Source organism: Apus apus, chromosome 4 (assembly GCF_020740795.1).
Source record: "Apus apus isolate bApuApu2 chromosome 4, bApuApu2.pri.cur, whole genome shotgun sequence".
In the NCBI taxonomy this organism is placed as follows: Eukaryota; Metazoa; Chordata; class Aves; order Apodiformes; family Apodidae; genus Apus; species Apus apus.
In genome coordinates, this window is record NC_067285.1 from 77,135,670 (window position 1) to 77,150,015 (window position 14,346).

The window sequence follows — 14,346 nt, forward strand, 5'->3', positions numbered from 1 at the left end:
AAAAAGCACAGTAATGCATTTGTTCCATGGAACATCCTGTTTATTTTTCTGTGATGGTATGAGGCAAGTCACATCTTAGAATGAAGTAAAAAGAGAGGGGGAGGGTTAATTTCAGCTCTTAGAATGTTATCACTGTGCATTTCTGAGCTTTCTAAAACTGTACCTAAGAAACTGTAATTTTGCATTAACTTTGTTGAGCTGTTTAGTTCCTGTATATACGGTGTTAATAACATTTCAGTTTGAGCCTTTCCAACAGATCCATTTGGACACATGCATTAATTATAGAAAGTCCACTGGTACTGGAGACCATTCTTGATGCAGTTTATGTGAAATAATTTATTTAAGCACTAAACAAACATCTTACCACTATTAGTAGGCTTTTTTTCCAGCTAATCTTGTTCCTAGGTCGGCCCTTTTTGTTCAGTTACAAACTGTGAAGCCTTTTTTATGGTTGAGTTATCTTTCTCACATGCTTACTCATTCAGTGTTTGGCTCTTATTAATGATCTATGTCCAGTCTGTTCTAATGTTAAACGAAAAAACATTCCAGTGGCTGTGGCATTTGGTGATAAGTAGTTAGACTAAATAGAAGATCCACTGTGCATCCTTTGGCTACAGAGTTGTGATTACATTCAGCTCAACCTGCAGAATACTACTGAGGATATTGCTGTTCTGCTGTAGTGATAGAGCAACTCATCTCCAAACAGCATGTGTTGCTGCTTATCTTGCATTGTACTCTGTGGCATTCTAAATACACTGGACAGAACAAACAGTATGGTCTTTTTTCTTCTCTTTCCCTCCCCTCTTTTTTTCCTTCCATTTTGCTCCTAGACTTACTAAACTGTGAAAGGGGATAGAAGAAGTTTTCTGCCCACCAAGCCATTGCAGTACTTACAGGAAGTTTCAAAAAACATAGATTTTTTTCCACTTTTATTTTTGCAAGTGTTTGTTCAAGTCTTCAGAAAATTTATTCTTCAGAGTTCATATGCAGTCACCCTTTAGCTGAAATACAACAATTTGACTGGTTGCCTCATGATGTATTTTAAAGCAATCACATCCCCCATATGTACTGTATTTTTGCTCTGCAATGCATACGTTGGGAATTTAGAGCCTGTATATTTAATGTTTCAAATGTATGGAAAATGCGAGGGGTGAAGTACTCTAGTGTTTCATAAAGCACATGCTGTAAGATTTAGGAATTAGTTATTGATTGAAAAAAATGCACATATTTAAGATAAAGCGCAGTGTCTTGATTTAGAATAACCAACATTAAATGACTGATATAAAAGTCATCATAAGCAGACGTGGATTGTTCTAACTGCTATCTGCATAATGCACTTTTTTGCTAGGACACAACAGCCAACAGCAAAAGCCAGGTTGAAATTTATATTTATATCTAGTAATATGCCTCAATACCTGTAAGAATTAATCTCAAGAGCACTGAACTCATTTTTTCTTCTTGCAAATTAATTTAATCAGCAAACAATATTTTATTAAAGATAAATAAGATGTAAGGGTTAAGTGTATCTTCTTTTATATAATATATCCTTACGTGTAACATTAATAATTTTGCAGTCCTCTTTGGCAAGGCAACAGCTAGGACACCTGATTGGTTTCCGCTCCTGAACACCTTATATTTGGGAACTGTAGAGTCCTGTGCTGCAACAAGGTCCAGTTCAAGTTGCCAGACTTTTGGTGCTGCTACCTGAGGCTCCTGCCACTCTGCCAGATGTTGGTGTTTCTTGTGTCACTTACTGTTGTGCTTCACTCTTCTGCCTGCTAGTTTTACTGCTCTTCTCATCTTTTAGCTGCCTTGCCTCACCACTGTGTCTTATGGTAGCAGTTTCTGTTGTTTCAGATTTAAGAAGAATGCATGAAGCACTGCACCTCTCTAGGAAATGCTCTTCCTTTATCTGCTTCCTACCCAGTATGGGATTTATTTTTGTTGAGTGATGGGGGAACACATCACTGCTATAAGTAGAGATTCTATGCTAGCAACATGTTCCTTTCAATTTTATCTCATGTGAATGATAAGCAAACAATACCCAAAAGATCCAACTACAGTACAATCTGAATGTACTCTCTAAAATTTTTTAAGGATCACATTCTTCTCTTTGTTTGTGGTGTTGTTGTTGTTGTTGGGGTTTGTGGGGTTTTTTCAGTTCTGGATGTGAGCAGGCAGTGAAATAACAATATTTAAAGTTATATCTCTTTCTCACTTTTTCTTCCAGCTATGCTGTTTCTATAAAGTTGTTCCTGAAGAGTGAGGCAGTTTCATTCATATTTCTTCTGCTGACCATCGTGTTACTGTAGTAGCAGTCCTGAAAGGACAAGGCCTCATATTGGCTTCCAATAACATTTCTATGCCATTTACTGAGGACTATGTGGTCCTTGAAAAGAAATCCTGTATGTGCTACTAGCATCTGAAGGTTAATAAAGTAGTAGGAATACCTTCTACCAGAAGACTCGAGTGAATATTCTGAAGTAGTTTGAGATTGAAAGAGTAGTAAGTTTTGTTATATATTTATAAAGAAATTATTTATTCTTGCTTAAAAATGTATTGTTCAAGACTTACTTGACAGAATTTTCATTCTTCCCAATTGCTTAAATAAGATTTTATTACATCTCTGTCTGTAATACTAAGGAAAAGCCTTTTGTATTGCTGCAGACCTTGACAGAGTTATGTAATAAATAATTAAAAGTATTGTAAATCATACTTCAGAGGCTTTCCAAGCTGTTACCGTATAGGGTAACAAAAAAATAGAACCAATAGACATTTTTAATTCAGTTTCCATTGGTGTAAAATCAGTTTAATTGCTTTCCATAAATTAGAATAATGAAGTTGTACAATTAGTGGGATACTCTGAGAAGTTTGGGAAAAGCAGAACAGATTTCTGATAAACATATTTCAGTTTCTGCTACAAGTGTTTTTTTACTTTGAGGAAAATATAATTCCAGCATCTTATTCCCAGTCCTGCTAATTCTCCTAGAGTTAATTTAAGATAGGGATCAACCTTGCTATGTGACCAGGGTGGTATCAACAATGTCTCTGGGGCACAGTATCATTCCTTTTTTGAGTATTATGGCTTCCACAATTCCCTAGATTGCATATCCCATTGTTTCACTACTTTTACAGTTAGAAAACTGTTCTTATTTTCTACCTGAAAAGCCATAATATACATAGACACACACATTTTGCGCTATTTGGATAGTCCTGTTTAATATGAAGGCAACTAATTTAATTTGAGGCATGTGGGTATTTCATTTCCTCACTCCATAACAAGTCAGCAAAGAACATTCCTTCATTCATTTCTCGACCTAAAAACTTCACACTTTTTAGTGGAAATTAATATAAACTTGCAACAGCACAAAAGGCATTTGTTCAAAATGAACAGTTCCTTCCCTAGTGTGAAAGGAAGTAAGTGATGTAATAAAATATCTTCCTTTCCCTACTTTTTTTTCTCTAGGACTGTTCTGTGGTAGTCCCTGACTTGACTCTTGAACTAATTTTAAATAAAATGTCCACCCACATGTCTCCTAAAGGTTTTGTGGACAAGATGAGAACTACACTAAGAAGATACTCCAGAAGAAGTTAAGACATTTACTGTAAAAAAAAAAAAAAAATCCTATTACATGTATTTATCAAATCACCTCTGTTCAAGATAATTTAACCAGTATTTTAGCAGACCTGCTGCACCACACTGTCCTGCCTGGGAGGATAATGAAAAATGAGGAAGAACATTATTTTGTTTGTACTTAAATGGAAATTCACATCACAAAAAAGCAGAATGTGGTGGCAGTCTGAAGTGATAATCCATTATACTTATGAAAATAATATGAAGTCCGTCTCCACAGAGCAAAATGGCAAACTTGTATACAGCTGTGCATTAGGAGAATTTAGAAATGAGGTAAAAGATACTACAGATTTCTTTAAACACAGTTTTTGCCCTCTGACTTGGCCAGTTGCACTCAGACTCCCATTTCAGGGAGATTATAGTATAGAATTTAATGTGTCAGAAAGGCAGAAGATGATGTCTAACTCAGTGTTTTTATTTAGCTGATGAACTTTATTTCCCCTTTTACTTCTTACACACTTTTTTTTAAGCTGATGTGTGATTGTGTTCATTTAGAATTTGTGTTCCTCTGTCTACCCTTGCTAAGAAATACAATCACTCTCCCCCCCATGGGACTTCAGTGCTGTACTGAAATACTGCTCTAGGATAAGATTAGATATCTGTTCTCTCTTTGAGAACATTCATGAGAGAGGATGAGCTCTGAGTTTACATGTGATGTGCACAGACAACGTTTTACTAGATTATAGATAGAATATTTATTATTTAGTAGACAAAAATCCTAACATACTATTTTTTTTAAGGGCACATTTATCTTTTCCAAATTAATGAGATGTACTGCAAGTAAAAAGTATTACTTATTTGCTGGTTCATGCGTTAAAATAAGCACCTTTTATCTAGTAAAACATTTAGCACATGGAAAATTCCTATTCCCAATTACAAAACTTATTGGATATAAAGATTCTTGAATGCTTGAAGTAAAGGTTATGCTTAAATATTTTTGCAAATTATATTCTTAACTTGGTGTGATATTGAAGTAAACCTGAGTAAACTAATAGCAGTGAATATAAACAGTAAATAATTCAGATTTGTAAGTAGTTCTTCTCCATAGACACAGAGTGGCTTATGTTCTTTATCCACTTAAGTTTCCTGTGTTAAGATGTCAAGCAGTAGCTTAACTTCCTTAACTTACATGGCAAAGCCAATCTTTTTTATCATGCCTATTGAATTGTAAATAACGTTCATCTGAATTATAAAAACAAATGCCCAAAACAAAAACCCAAAAGACCCTGAAACCAGAACATGTGCAATGAGTTCTGCTGCTTATAATTTTAAGCAAGGTTGCCTATCCATTGAATGCACAAGTAGAGCAGAACTCCTCCTCTGAGGCATGTTCAAGTTGATTTATAGCGGATACATTTTGCCAACAGTACTCCTACGTTTTTTGCAATTGTCTTACCTGGCACCTGTACCAGTATGGCTGATCCAGAGTCATTATTTTGTTATTACACATTTGTACTGAGCAAACAGAATATTTTTATTATTTTCTTGTCTCACCCAAATCCTCTGCCCATAGTTTTATCTACTAAGAGAGGGGTTTATTCTCCTTCTGCTGTATCTGTATTTAATATAAGCTGAAGATGCTTTAACTGAGATGTCCTTGAACTGCCAGTTGTCACAAATTGTCATGCATGGAACTTAAAACCTTTAGGGCTGCATATAGAGAGTATTGTTTCCTAGGAGACAGTAACATCCTTGAGTGGGGCTAAAAGTCTTACAGAGCATCTGATATTTGGCCAAGCCAGTACTTTCTCTGGATGACTGTAGTATCTTACTTTACTTTTTTTTTATCTGAATATCTAGGGAGAGGAATTTTGAGATGGTGTGTAAAAACCCTTACAATAACAATCATACTAAGCAATGTAGAGGTATCAACTACAAAACCATTGTAGAGCTAAAAAAAAAATAAAAAAAAAATCTAGCATATTTTCAAAATGTTGCTTACCTTGGACACTGAGTTAAAAATCAGTGTGATAACTCTGTAATCACAAAGGTTAGACAGCACTGTGTGAATTAAACAGTGCTTTTAGGGTTCCCATGCAATAGAGCGTTTGGATTTTTGGGCCCAGATGCCATTCTCGTGCTTTTGAGTTCTTACCCTCCTTGTAAAATCAAAATCCAAGTAACTTCACTAAAACTTCAGATCATCTTTAATTTTTGAGGTTATTTATGCTTCAATTGTAAACTAGTCTCCAAGAGAGTTAGTATCAAGTCTTAGTGCTGGCTTGGTTTTATCCATCACATTTTGGTGAGCCCCCCTTTAAAACCCAAAAATTCACCATCAGGCGTTTTCACTCTCTCTGGTCCACTTTATGAATTGGTATTTTGCCTTCAGGCAGAACAAACAGTATATGAGGGCTTATATCTGTCTATCAATGTGTTTAAAGTAAAACTTCTGTAGCCGGTAACAGGACACTAAACTCTTTTTTATTAGAATGTTACTGTTCTTGTATTGGAAAGCTTCCCTTTGTCACGTTGGTGTTCTAGGTACTCTGTTGGGTAGTCCACCTCTAGGCCTGAGTTCTTTCATAGAAACAAGTCAACTGCTTCTGGCTGGATATGTTAGATGACCCCCTGATCCCTAGCTAATCAGGAGGAGCTGCAGGGCAAGATAGCAAGCAAACAAGAAAGCTGAGAGAAACACCCACTGGATTCATAAAAGTTTCACTAGCAGGGGACAATACGAAGAAACTGTAGTACTAATACAGAATTTGGCTAAAAAGCCAAAAGGATTCCTACAAAAAGCAAAGAATCCACCTTTCTTAATACAGGGGGAATAGTTGGAATATGCAGAAAATTACATTGTAAAAACATTGACACTGTTTATTTTCATCAAGAATTTAAATGAAATTGTAATTATATGCGCAAAGTTTTTAATTAAAAAAATATTATTTTATCTGCAAAAAAAAAATCTAAAATTGAGTAACTGTACCATCTTTAGCTGCATGTTCTATGTTTTTCATATTTTGTTCATGTCCAATATGAAATGGAACATTAACAGAAGCTCATAGGTTTTCAGGATACCACTGGATATTTCTCTCAGCTCGCAGTTGCTTTCGTCTTCATCCACTCCTGCAGCTGCTTCTGATTAGCTGAGGATCAGGTAGCCTTGGTCACTTACCAAATCCAGCTGGGAAGCTGATTTATTTGTCTCAAAGATCTCCGGGAGAAGGAGGTATTTACTTATGAGTGAGCGCTGAGGCAGAGGAGTTGTAAACTGATCAATTAGATCTAGAGCTAAGTGTATCTTTCTGAAAACCAGAGTAGGGGTGAAAGGCTTAGAAACTCTGAAGAGCTCTTCCTCTGCAAGAATGAGAAGGATAAAAATAATTGAGGAGAAGTGAAAGCTTTTATGTTCTGATTTTCTTTGAAGTGTTTTTGTTTGTTCTGTGCTTTTTGACTGAAAGAGATAGAGGTATAGTTGCCTGAGGTAAGTACTGTGCAAGCCAAGTGACTGATGATGATAAGAAGTAACTTGGCAATAAAAAGCTGCGATAGAAAATCTGTGCTTTGGCAGGGATCTAGGACATTATTTTTTTAGGGAACCAAAGTGACCAGTTTCTGAAACCAAATCAGCAGTGCTGAGGCATGAGAAGGACGAAGTATATCTGGCTGGTCCCTTGGAGTGCAAGGGTGTTAAGGAGGCTAGAGCAAAACATTTGGTTTCCTGGACTGTTCATCTTCAAGGATAAAATTTTTTTTAGAGAACACGAATGGAGGGGAGAGGTGCAGTGCCTGCTAAAATGCAGTTTAACTGGGTAACTGGATTCCTCATATCAATCAAAAGGAGTATTGCTGGAGCTGATGAATTTTTTGTGATTTGGCTATGAAAGCTTGATTCTGATGCAAAAAAAGTCTTTAAATTAAAATCCAAATTTTTATGTATAAATTACTTTATGGTCATTTTGTCTCTAGAAAGAAGGAAAGCTGGATGAAAGCTGGTATTCAAGAAATGTGTAGATGTGGCACTTCAGGGCATGTGGTAGTGGCAGAGGTTGGAAATTTGTTTGGTTGGGGTTTTTTTGTCAGTGTTTCTGGTGGAGTGTGTATGGTTGTGTTTGTTAGGGATTGTTTTTTTTTGGTGTTGATGGTTGGCCTTGATGATCTCAGTGATCCTTTCCCAACCATGATGATTCTGTGAATTGGGAGAATTCAGAGGGACTCTTGAGTCCCTTTTTTTTGTGCCTGCTTCATATTTTTGTATTGGAAGTAACAGGAATGTCACTAAAGACACTGAAAGAAATTCATTAGAGGTGTTCTAGACCAAATATACTCTTAACTTATTTTTGTCTTTGTAGTCCATTTTGTTCTGTCAGTTCGAGGCAAATAATTATTGTGTTTCATTGTAGGGAAAGGTGAACATGGGAAGCCGTACCCTCTCACAGAGGAAGACCATGATGATTCTGCTTATAGGGAAAATGGATTCAACATATTTGTTAGCAACAATATAGCACTGGAGCGATCCCTGCCAGACATCCGACATCCTAAGTAAGTAAATTTTTTCCTGGACTACATGATTTTGAGTATTTATCTTTGTAGATTTCTAAACAACCTGTTCTCTCAGAAGATCAAGCATGAACCCTCAGCCAACAAAAAGTGACCATTGTACGGAATAGGAAATGAAAAATGCATTGCTGTTGTTAAATCATTTTCTCTGTCTTTGAAACTGACCTCTCATCGTAGTAGTAGCACATTCAGATTATAAAAGGCCTCTTTTAGTTACAGAATTATTTTCATGGTATGTCTGAGTAATAATTTTTTAGGCAGTAATAAGTAACACTTCACATAGTTTTTGAGGTTATAATAGCTTCAAATCTTTAGGCTGGGCCTGAATAAAATTTTTTGGCTACATGATTGGACCAGTATTTCCAAAATGTTGGGTTTTTTGGTTTTGTTACATAAAAAGTGGAAGCAGTTTAATAGTTACAGCTTGTCAGGTGCTGATGATACAGCTGATTTACACAGTGTAGAATTACATAAAAACTGAATGAGCAATGATGGAATACATGTGCAGAATTTGGGGGGCTTCAATGATGGTATTGTTCCTTAATAGCAGCAATATCTCATAGAAAAATAAGATAGAGATTATTCTGGGAAATAACCACTGAACTAAAAATGATCATGCAGTGCTCAACAAATGTAACTTCGTCATTTTTGGCTCCATTATATAAAAAGTATATATTTTCATCCATAACAGGAAAGCTCATGTATGCTTTTCTAAGCTTCAGGCTGTAATACTCTAGGGCCATTCTAAGCTCTAAAGGGAGGGATGATTTGCTTTGTCTCTTTATGTGGTGTTTTTCCCTCTTTTGATGAGGTGTTATGCAAGTAATGTATGGGTGAAAGGTACAAAACTAATTGTCTCTGTGGCTAGGCTTGTATTTTCTTTGAGATACAATTCCCTTTATTATACAATATTTCATGTTAAGACATATACTCCCTTGTTAACCTATACAATTTTGCTGTGTGAATTAGTTTGAAACTCTTCAGAGAACTAAACAGAACCTGAGAGCTTGACAGGATTTCTTGGGGGTGGGGGCCAGGGGAGAGAAATATCATGGCAACTAATATGTCTTGTTCCATCAAATGTGGAACTGTCCTTTTTAAAGAATGAACATTATATAAATGTCTGTATAGGAAGATGGAAAAAAAAAAATTACAGTGGAGAAATTACCTAAAAAAAAGAGGTTTTTTCTTAAACCAGTTGAAGATGGTTCATATTGTCATGTTGCATTGTTTTGAGAAAACACTTTATTTTTTCATGTGTATATATTGGTTTTGTTTGGATAGAATTAAGTTAAAAAAAATCACTTTTTTTAGTAAGCTGTATGGTTTATGTGCTTTGCTTGCCTTCTACTTTGCAAAGTTACCTGAAATTATTTATGGAAAGAGTGCTTCCAAGTTCTAATTTACAGGTGTACAGCATCAAAGCTGTGTTAAATTACATTGTCGGGATAATAAATATTTTCGTCAAGCATCCTCCTCTGTTAGCAAAACCTCAGAGGACAATTAACAAACAAGGAAGCTGACATGTTTATCCTCCCGTTGTGTTTTTGTAAGTTGTTCTTCTGGTGATTTGCTTCTTTCCCACTACTGTCCACACAGTCAACGACATTTCTATGCATGTTCCGAGAAACAATGTGAGCAATGTGTTGTCAGAACTGATATATTAGGAATAAGTCAGTGCTACACCAGCCTTCTTCTGTCCACATTCCCTTGCACCAATCCTTTAGTGAGCTTCACCTAATTATGTTATTATTTAGGAAAACTGAATCCTTAGGTATCTCCATAATTTCCATGTTTCAATTCAACTATATTCCTGTGGTGTTCAGTGAAGTCTTGTATGGCTGATGTTTTGGTAGTTTCCTGAGAGAACTGACTTGCATCATGTCTTTACAACCTTCTTTGTCTTAACCACTTGTAACAAAACTAGTCCATTAGTTAATGGACTTTATCTTAAAATGTAAAGATAAAAATTGTTCTTGCGCTAAATTTGCTTCGTACACTAATTGGAGTGATTACTAATACATTGTACGTTGATTTCGGTAAAGCATTTGACACCGTCTCCCACAGCATCCTTGTAGATAAGTTGATCAAGTATGGGTTTGATGATCAGGCAGTGAGGTGGATCAAGAACTGGTTGAAAGGAAGAAGTCAGAGAGTTGTAGTCAATGGGGCAGAATCTAGTTGGAGGCCTGTGACTAGTGGAGTCCCTCAGGGGTCGGTACTGGGACCGGTGTTGTTCAACATCTTCATCAATGACCTGGATGAGGGTACAGAATGTACCCTCAGCAAGTTTGCTGATGTCACCAAGCTGGGAGGAGTGGCTGACACACCAGAAGGCTGTGCTGCCATTCAGAGAGACCTAGACAGGCTGGAGACTTGGGCGGGGAAAAACCTGATGAAGTTCAACAAGGGCAAGTGTAGAGTTTTGCATTTGGGGAAGAAAAATGCCATGTACCAGTACAGGTTGGGGGCTGACCTGCTGGAGAGCAGCGTAGGAGAAAGGGACCTGGGGGTCCTAGTAGACAGGAGGATGACCATGAGCCAGCAATGTGCCCTTGTGGCTAAGAAGGCCAATGGTATCCTGGGGTGTATTAGAAAGGGTGTGGTTAGTAGGTCAAGAGAGGTTCTCCTCCCCCTCTATTCTGTATTGGTGAGGCCGCATCTGGAGTATTGTGTCCAGTTCTGGACCCCTCAGTTCAGGAAGGACAGGGAAGTGCTTGAAAGAGTCCAGCACAGAGCCACAAAGATGATGAAGGGAGTGGAACGTCTCCCTTATGAGGAAAGGCTGAGGGAGCTGGGTCTCTTTAGTTTGGAGAAAAGGAGACTCATCAAAGGTGACCTCATCAATGTTTACAAATACGTAAAGGGTGAGTGTCAAGAAGATGGAGTTAAGCTTTTTTCAGTGATGACCAGTGATAGGACAAGGAGTAATGGATGCAAATTTGAGCATAGGAGGTTTAAGGTGAATATCAGATATTTTTTTTTTACTGTGAGAGTGACAGAGCACTGGAACAGGCTGCCCAGAGAGGTTGTGGAGTCTCCTTCACTGGAGACATTCAAAACCCACCTGGACGCATTCCTGTGTGATGTGCTCTAGGTGATCCTGCTCTGGCAGGGGGGTTGGACTAGATGATCTTTTGAGGTCCCTCCCAGCCCCTAGCATTCTATGATTCTATGATACAGTGTTTAAAGTGACAAAGCTACGCTCTGTACTTCTGATGTCTACACCATGAAGCAATACTGTCTTGAACTTCCAGGACAAACGGAAGTCTGACAATACTTTCTGACCTACTGTCAGAAACAAACCCATCTCTCAGCTATTGTGTGTTCTATGTGATGCAGGCCAGTCACAGACTGCACTTCATGCTTGGGAGTGTGGCCTTTCTTCAGAAGCATGTGTGAAATGTAAAGTAGTTCATAACTCATAAGGTTGCTTTCAGAGCAATCACACTGGAAAACTGTCTAACTCCTTTGCCAGAAAAAGGGGTTTCTTACTGAAATAAAATTAGAGTACATAGTTCAAATGAGGTATAGCAGGCAAGATCTAGTTTGCTCAGTGTCTGAGTATTATAAAGGGCTTTTGCTTTGTGGAGCTTCTGGCTGCCCTTCGGCTTTTAGCTGTCTGCTTTTGCATGTTTGTGGTGGATACTATTATTGTAGACTGTGAGTCTTTGATCTTGTCTTTATTTAGTGTATACCATTTGCATGGGGGCTTGTCTGTGCTGAAGACTGGTTTCCTGAAAATGTTCTCTAGGATGCCTTTTAAAGAACAAAATAGAGTGGTTTTATTACTATCAGCAGAGAAAATTCATAAAATCCTTCAAATGCAACAAAAATGAGTAGTGAATCCTGTAATTTGTGTCACAATTTATTTAAATTCCAAAACCTGGAACACAGGAACTTCCACCTCAAGATGAGGAAAAGCTTGTTTACTGTGAGGGTGATGGAGCACTGGAACAGGCTGCCCAGAGAGGTTGTGGATTCTCGTTCTCTGGAGACTTTCAAGATCCATCTGGATGAGTTTCTGTGTGATCTGCCCGATATTCTATGGTGGTTCTGCTCTGGCAGGGGGAATGGAGTCAATGATCTCCAGAGGTCTCTTCCAACCCCTAACATTCTATGTTTCTGTGGAATTGAAAGAGCAGCTACAGTAATTTCTACATTTGTCTGAAGTAACTTCACTGAAAATATTTAAAAGTCTTAGTCCAAATTTGCATCCCATTTCTAAGTATTTGGTTTTCTGGGAAGTGTGCAAAGATAGCAGATCACCAAAACTTGCTCTTTTCAATCCAATTTAACTTTCTTCTTCTTGGTCTCCAGAAATTTGGCTCAGGATTTGCAAGATACATCTTCTGGGAGAGAGACGGGTGGAACGAAACACATCCTTAGATGAATGAGCTCTGAGAAATTAATGTGTTTTTTTTTCTTTTAATAATATTCTTGGGGTTTTTTTCACTTTTAAGTGTGATATATTTCAAGCACTTCAGCAAGATGTTTTAAGATTGGTGCTTCTTTACTTTATAAGACACTAAAATGTGCATGCTGTAAAACCCTTAGGGAAATTAAACAGTTAACTTCTATTTTAAGGCTGACTTAGCAGCTTCCCTGTGTCTTAAGTTTCTATTGCACCCCTCTAGTGCAATAGACCTCTAGTGCAAAAAACCCCTCATGGTTTTTACTGTCTCTCATAGCTACACTTGAAGATTTTTTTTTTTTCCCATTTCTGAGTGGTCTTTGTCTTATTTCTGTCTTGCTCTCATGTGAAAGTCTCACAGTAGATGCTCTCACCAAGTCAAATTAGCTAACTCTCTGCTCTTTGCCCACGGTCATCTCTAGCTCTAAGTTAAAAAGAAAAATAACAATACTAAAAAAATCCAACAACTAACCAAAAAAACGTGTTTGTTTTTTTTTCAATACCAAATAAAAATCTGAAACAGGATTGTGATATCAGTTCATTTGGTTTCAGGACTAATTTAGTGAAAATAAAGAGTTCTGGTCACCTAAAGTGGAAGGCAACATTATGAGTATTGGGAGTTGGCAATAAAGTTACTACTTAAGAGTCAGAAGTTCTGTACCAATATGAAAAATATTTCAGAATGCACAATAATTTTTTTATTTTTTCTTTTAACCTGTCACATGCCATTTTCTGTAGTCTGAAATATAACAGAACTCATAAAGCTAGGAAAGATTTGGCAGTATTGGTTTCTATTGTAGATAAACAAATGTTAATTATTCTAATTATTTAATGTAACAGTTTCCATTCTTCTCAACATTACTGAATGTTCTGCCATTCGTACCAGCTTTGTGAAAATGAAACTGAATCCGAGTCACATTTTTGGATAGCCTTCAAAATGTGATTTTAATGAGGCTTGGGGGAATGATCACAATAATCTAATCTGAACAGTGAATATAGATTTTGTAGTATATCCTATTTCAAACTCCTAGGTCCTTGTAAACTAGAGCATCCAATTTTGTAGTTTTGCATTCTTAAATCAAGGAATTCAAGTTAATTCTTGATACCGATAGAGTTGTGAGCATTATAATTTTAAATCTTTGGGTTTGATATGTTTGTATAGCTTGATTTCAAAAATAGTTTCTCTTTTATCAACAATTTGTAGATTAATTGTTAATAATTTGTGTAGTCACAGATCAATGTGCAAATACATGTTGACTTTGTCACAAGAAGTCCCATCATTTTCATGTTTCTCTGGGCATAGTTTAATTTTGTACTGAAATTATTAATGTTCATATTGTTCATTAAGGATTCCCAGTCTGGCTTTTGTGATGTCTGTTTTTTAGCCTGTATGGGCTGGAGCCAGTGTTTCCAAGCATTGATTGCTGGTCTAACTGTTGCTGTGTGAAGTGGTGGCCCTTCACTGTGACTCTCGGTGGTGTTCCTTTTCAGAAGTATGAGCTATGCTCATTTTTCTTACACATTACATTTTTCACAGGCCTCAGAAGAAATGCATTTTCATATTCAAAGAAATACAGGTATTCAGCTAAAGGCTGTCAGATCTTCTTTGTCCTGAACACTAATGAGATTTACTTTTTAATAATAAAAAAAGCAGATTTCCCTCCATTCTGAGTAACTGAAACTCTCCAACTCCCTCCATATCAGTAGCAGAAGCTGAGAGAATGCCTGAATGGTTCTCTCTCAAAATACTTGAATGCATTGGTTTCTGTCCCTTGTATTTTTAAAAGACAAAGGT

At 36.9% G+C, this 14,346-nt stretch overlaps 1 protein-coding gene across 1 annotated transcript in view; it reads left to right on the top strand.

Annotated features, from left to right (window-relative positions):
• The window catches only part of GALNTL6 (polypeptide N-acetylgalactosaminyltransferase like 6), a 461,920-nt gene that overhangs the window by 184,285 nt on the left and 263,289 nt on the right, over window positions 1–14,346 (top strand). The window contains exon 3 of the mRNA XM_051619401.1: window positions 7,981–8,119. Coding sequence (XP_051475361.1) covers window positions 7,981–8,119 — 139 coding nt within the window. The remainder of the gene's footprint in view (window positions 1–7,980; window positions 8,120–14,346) is intronic.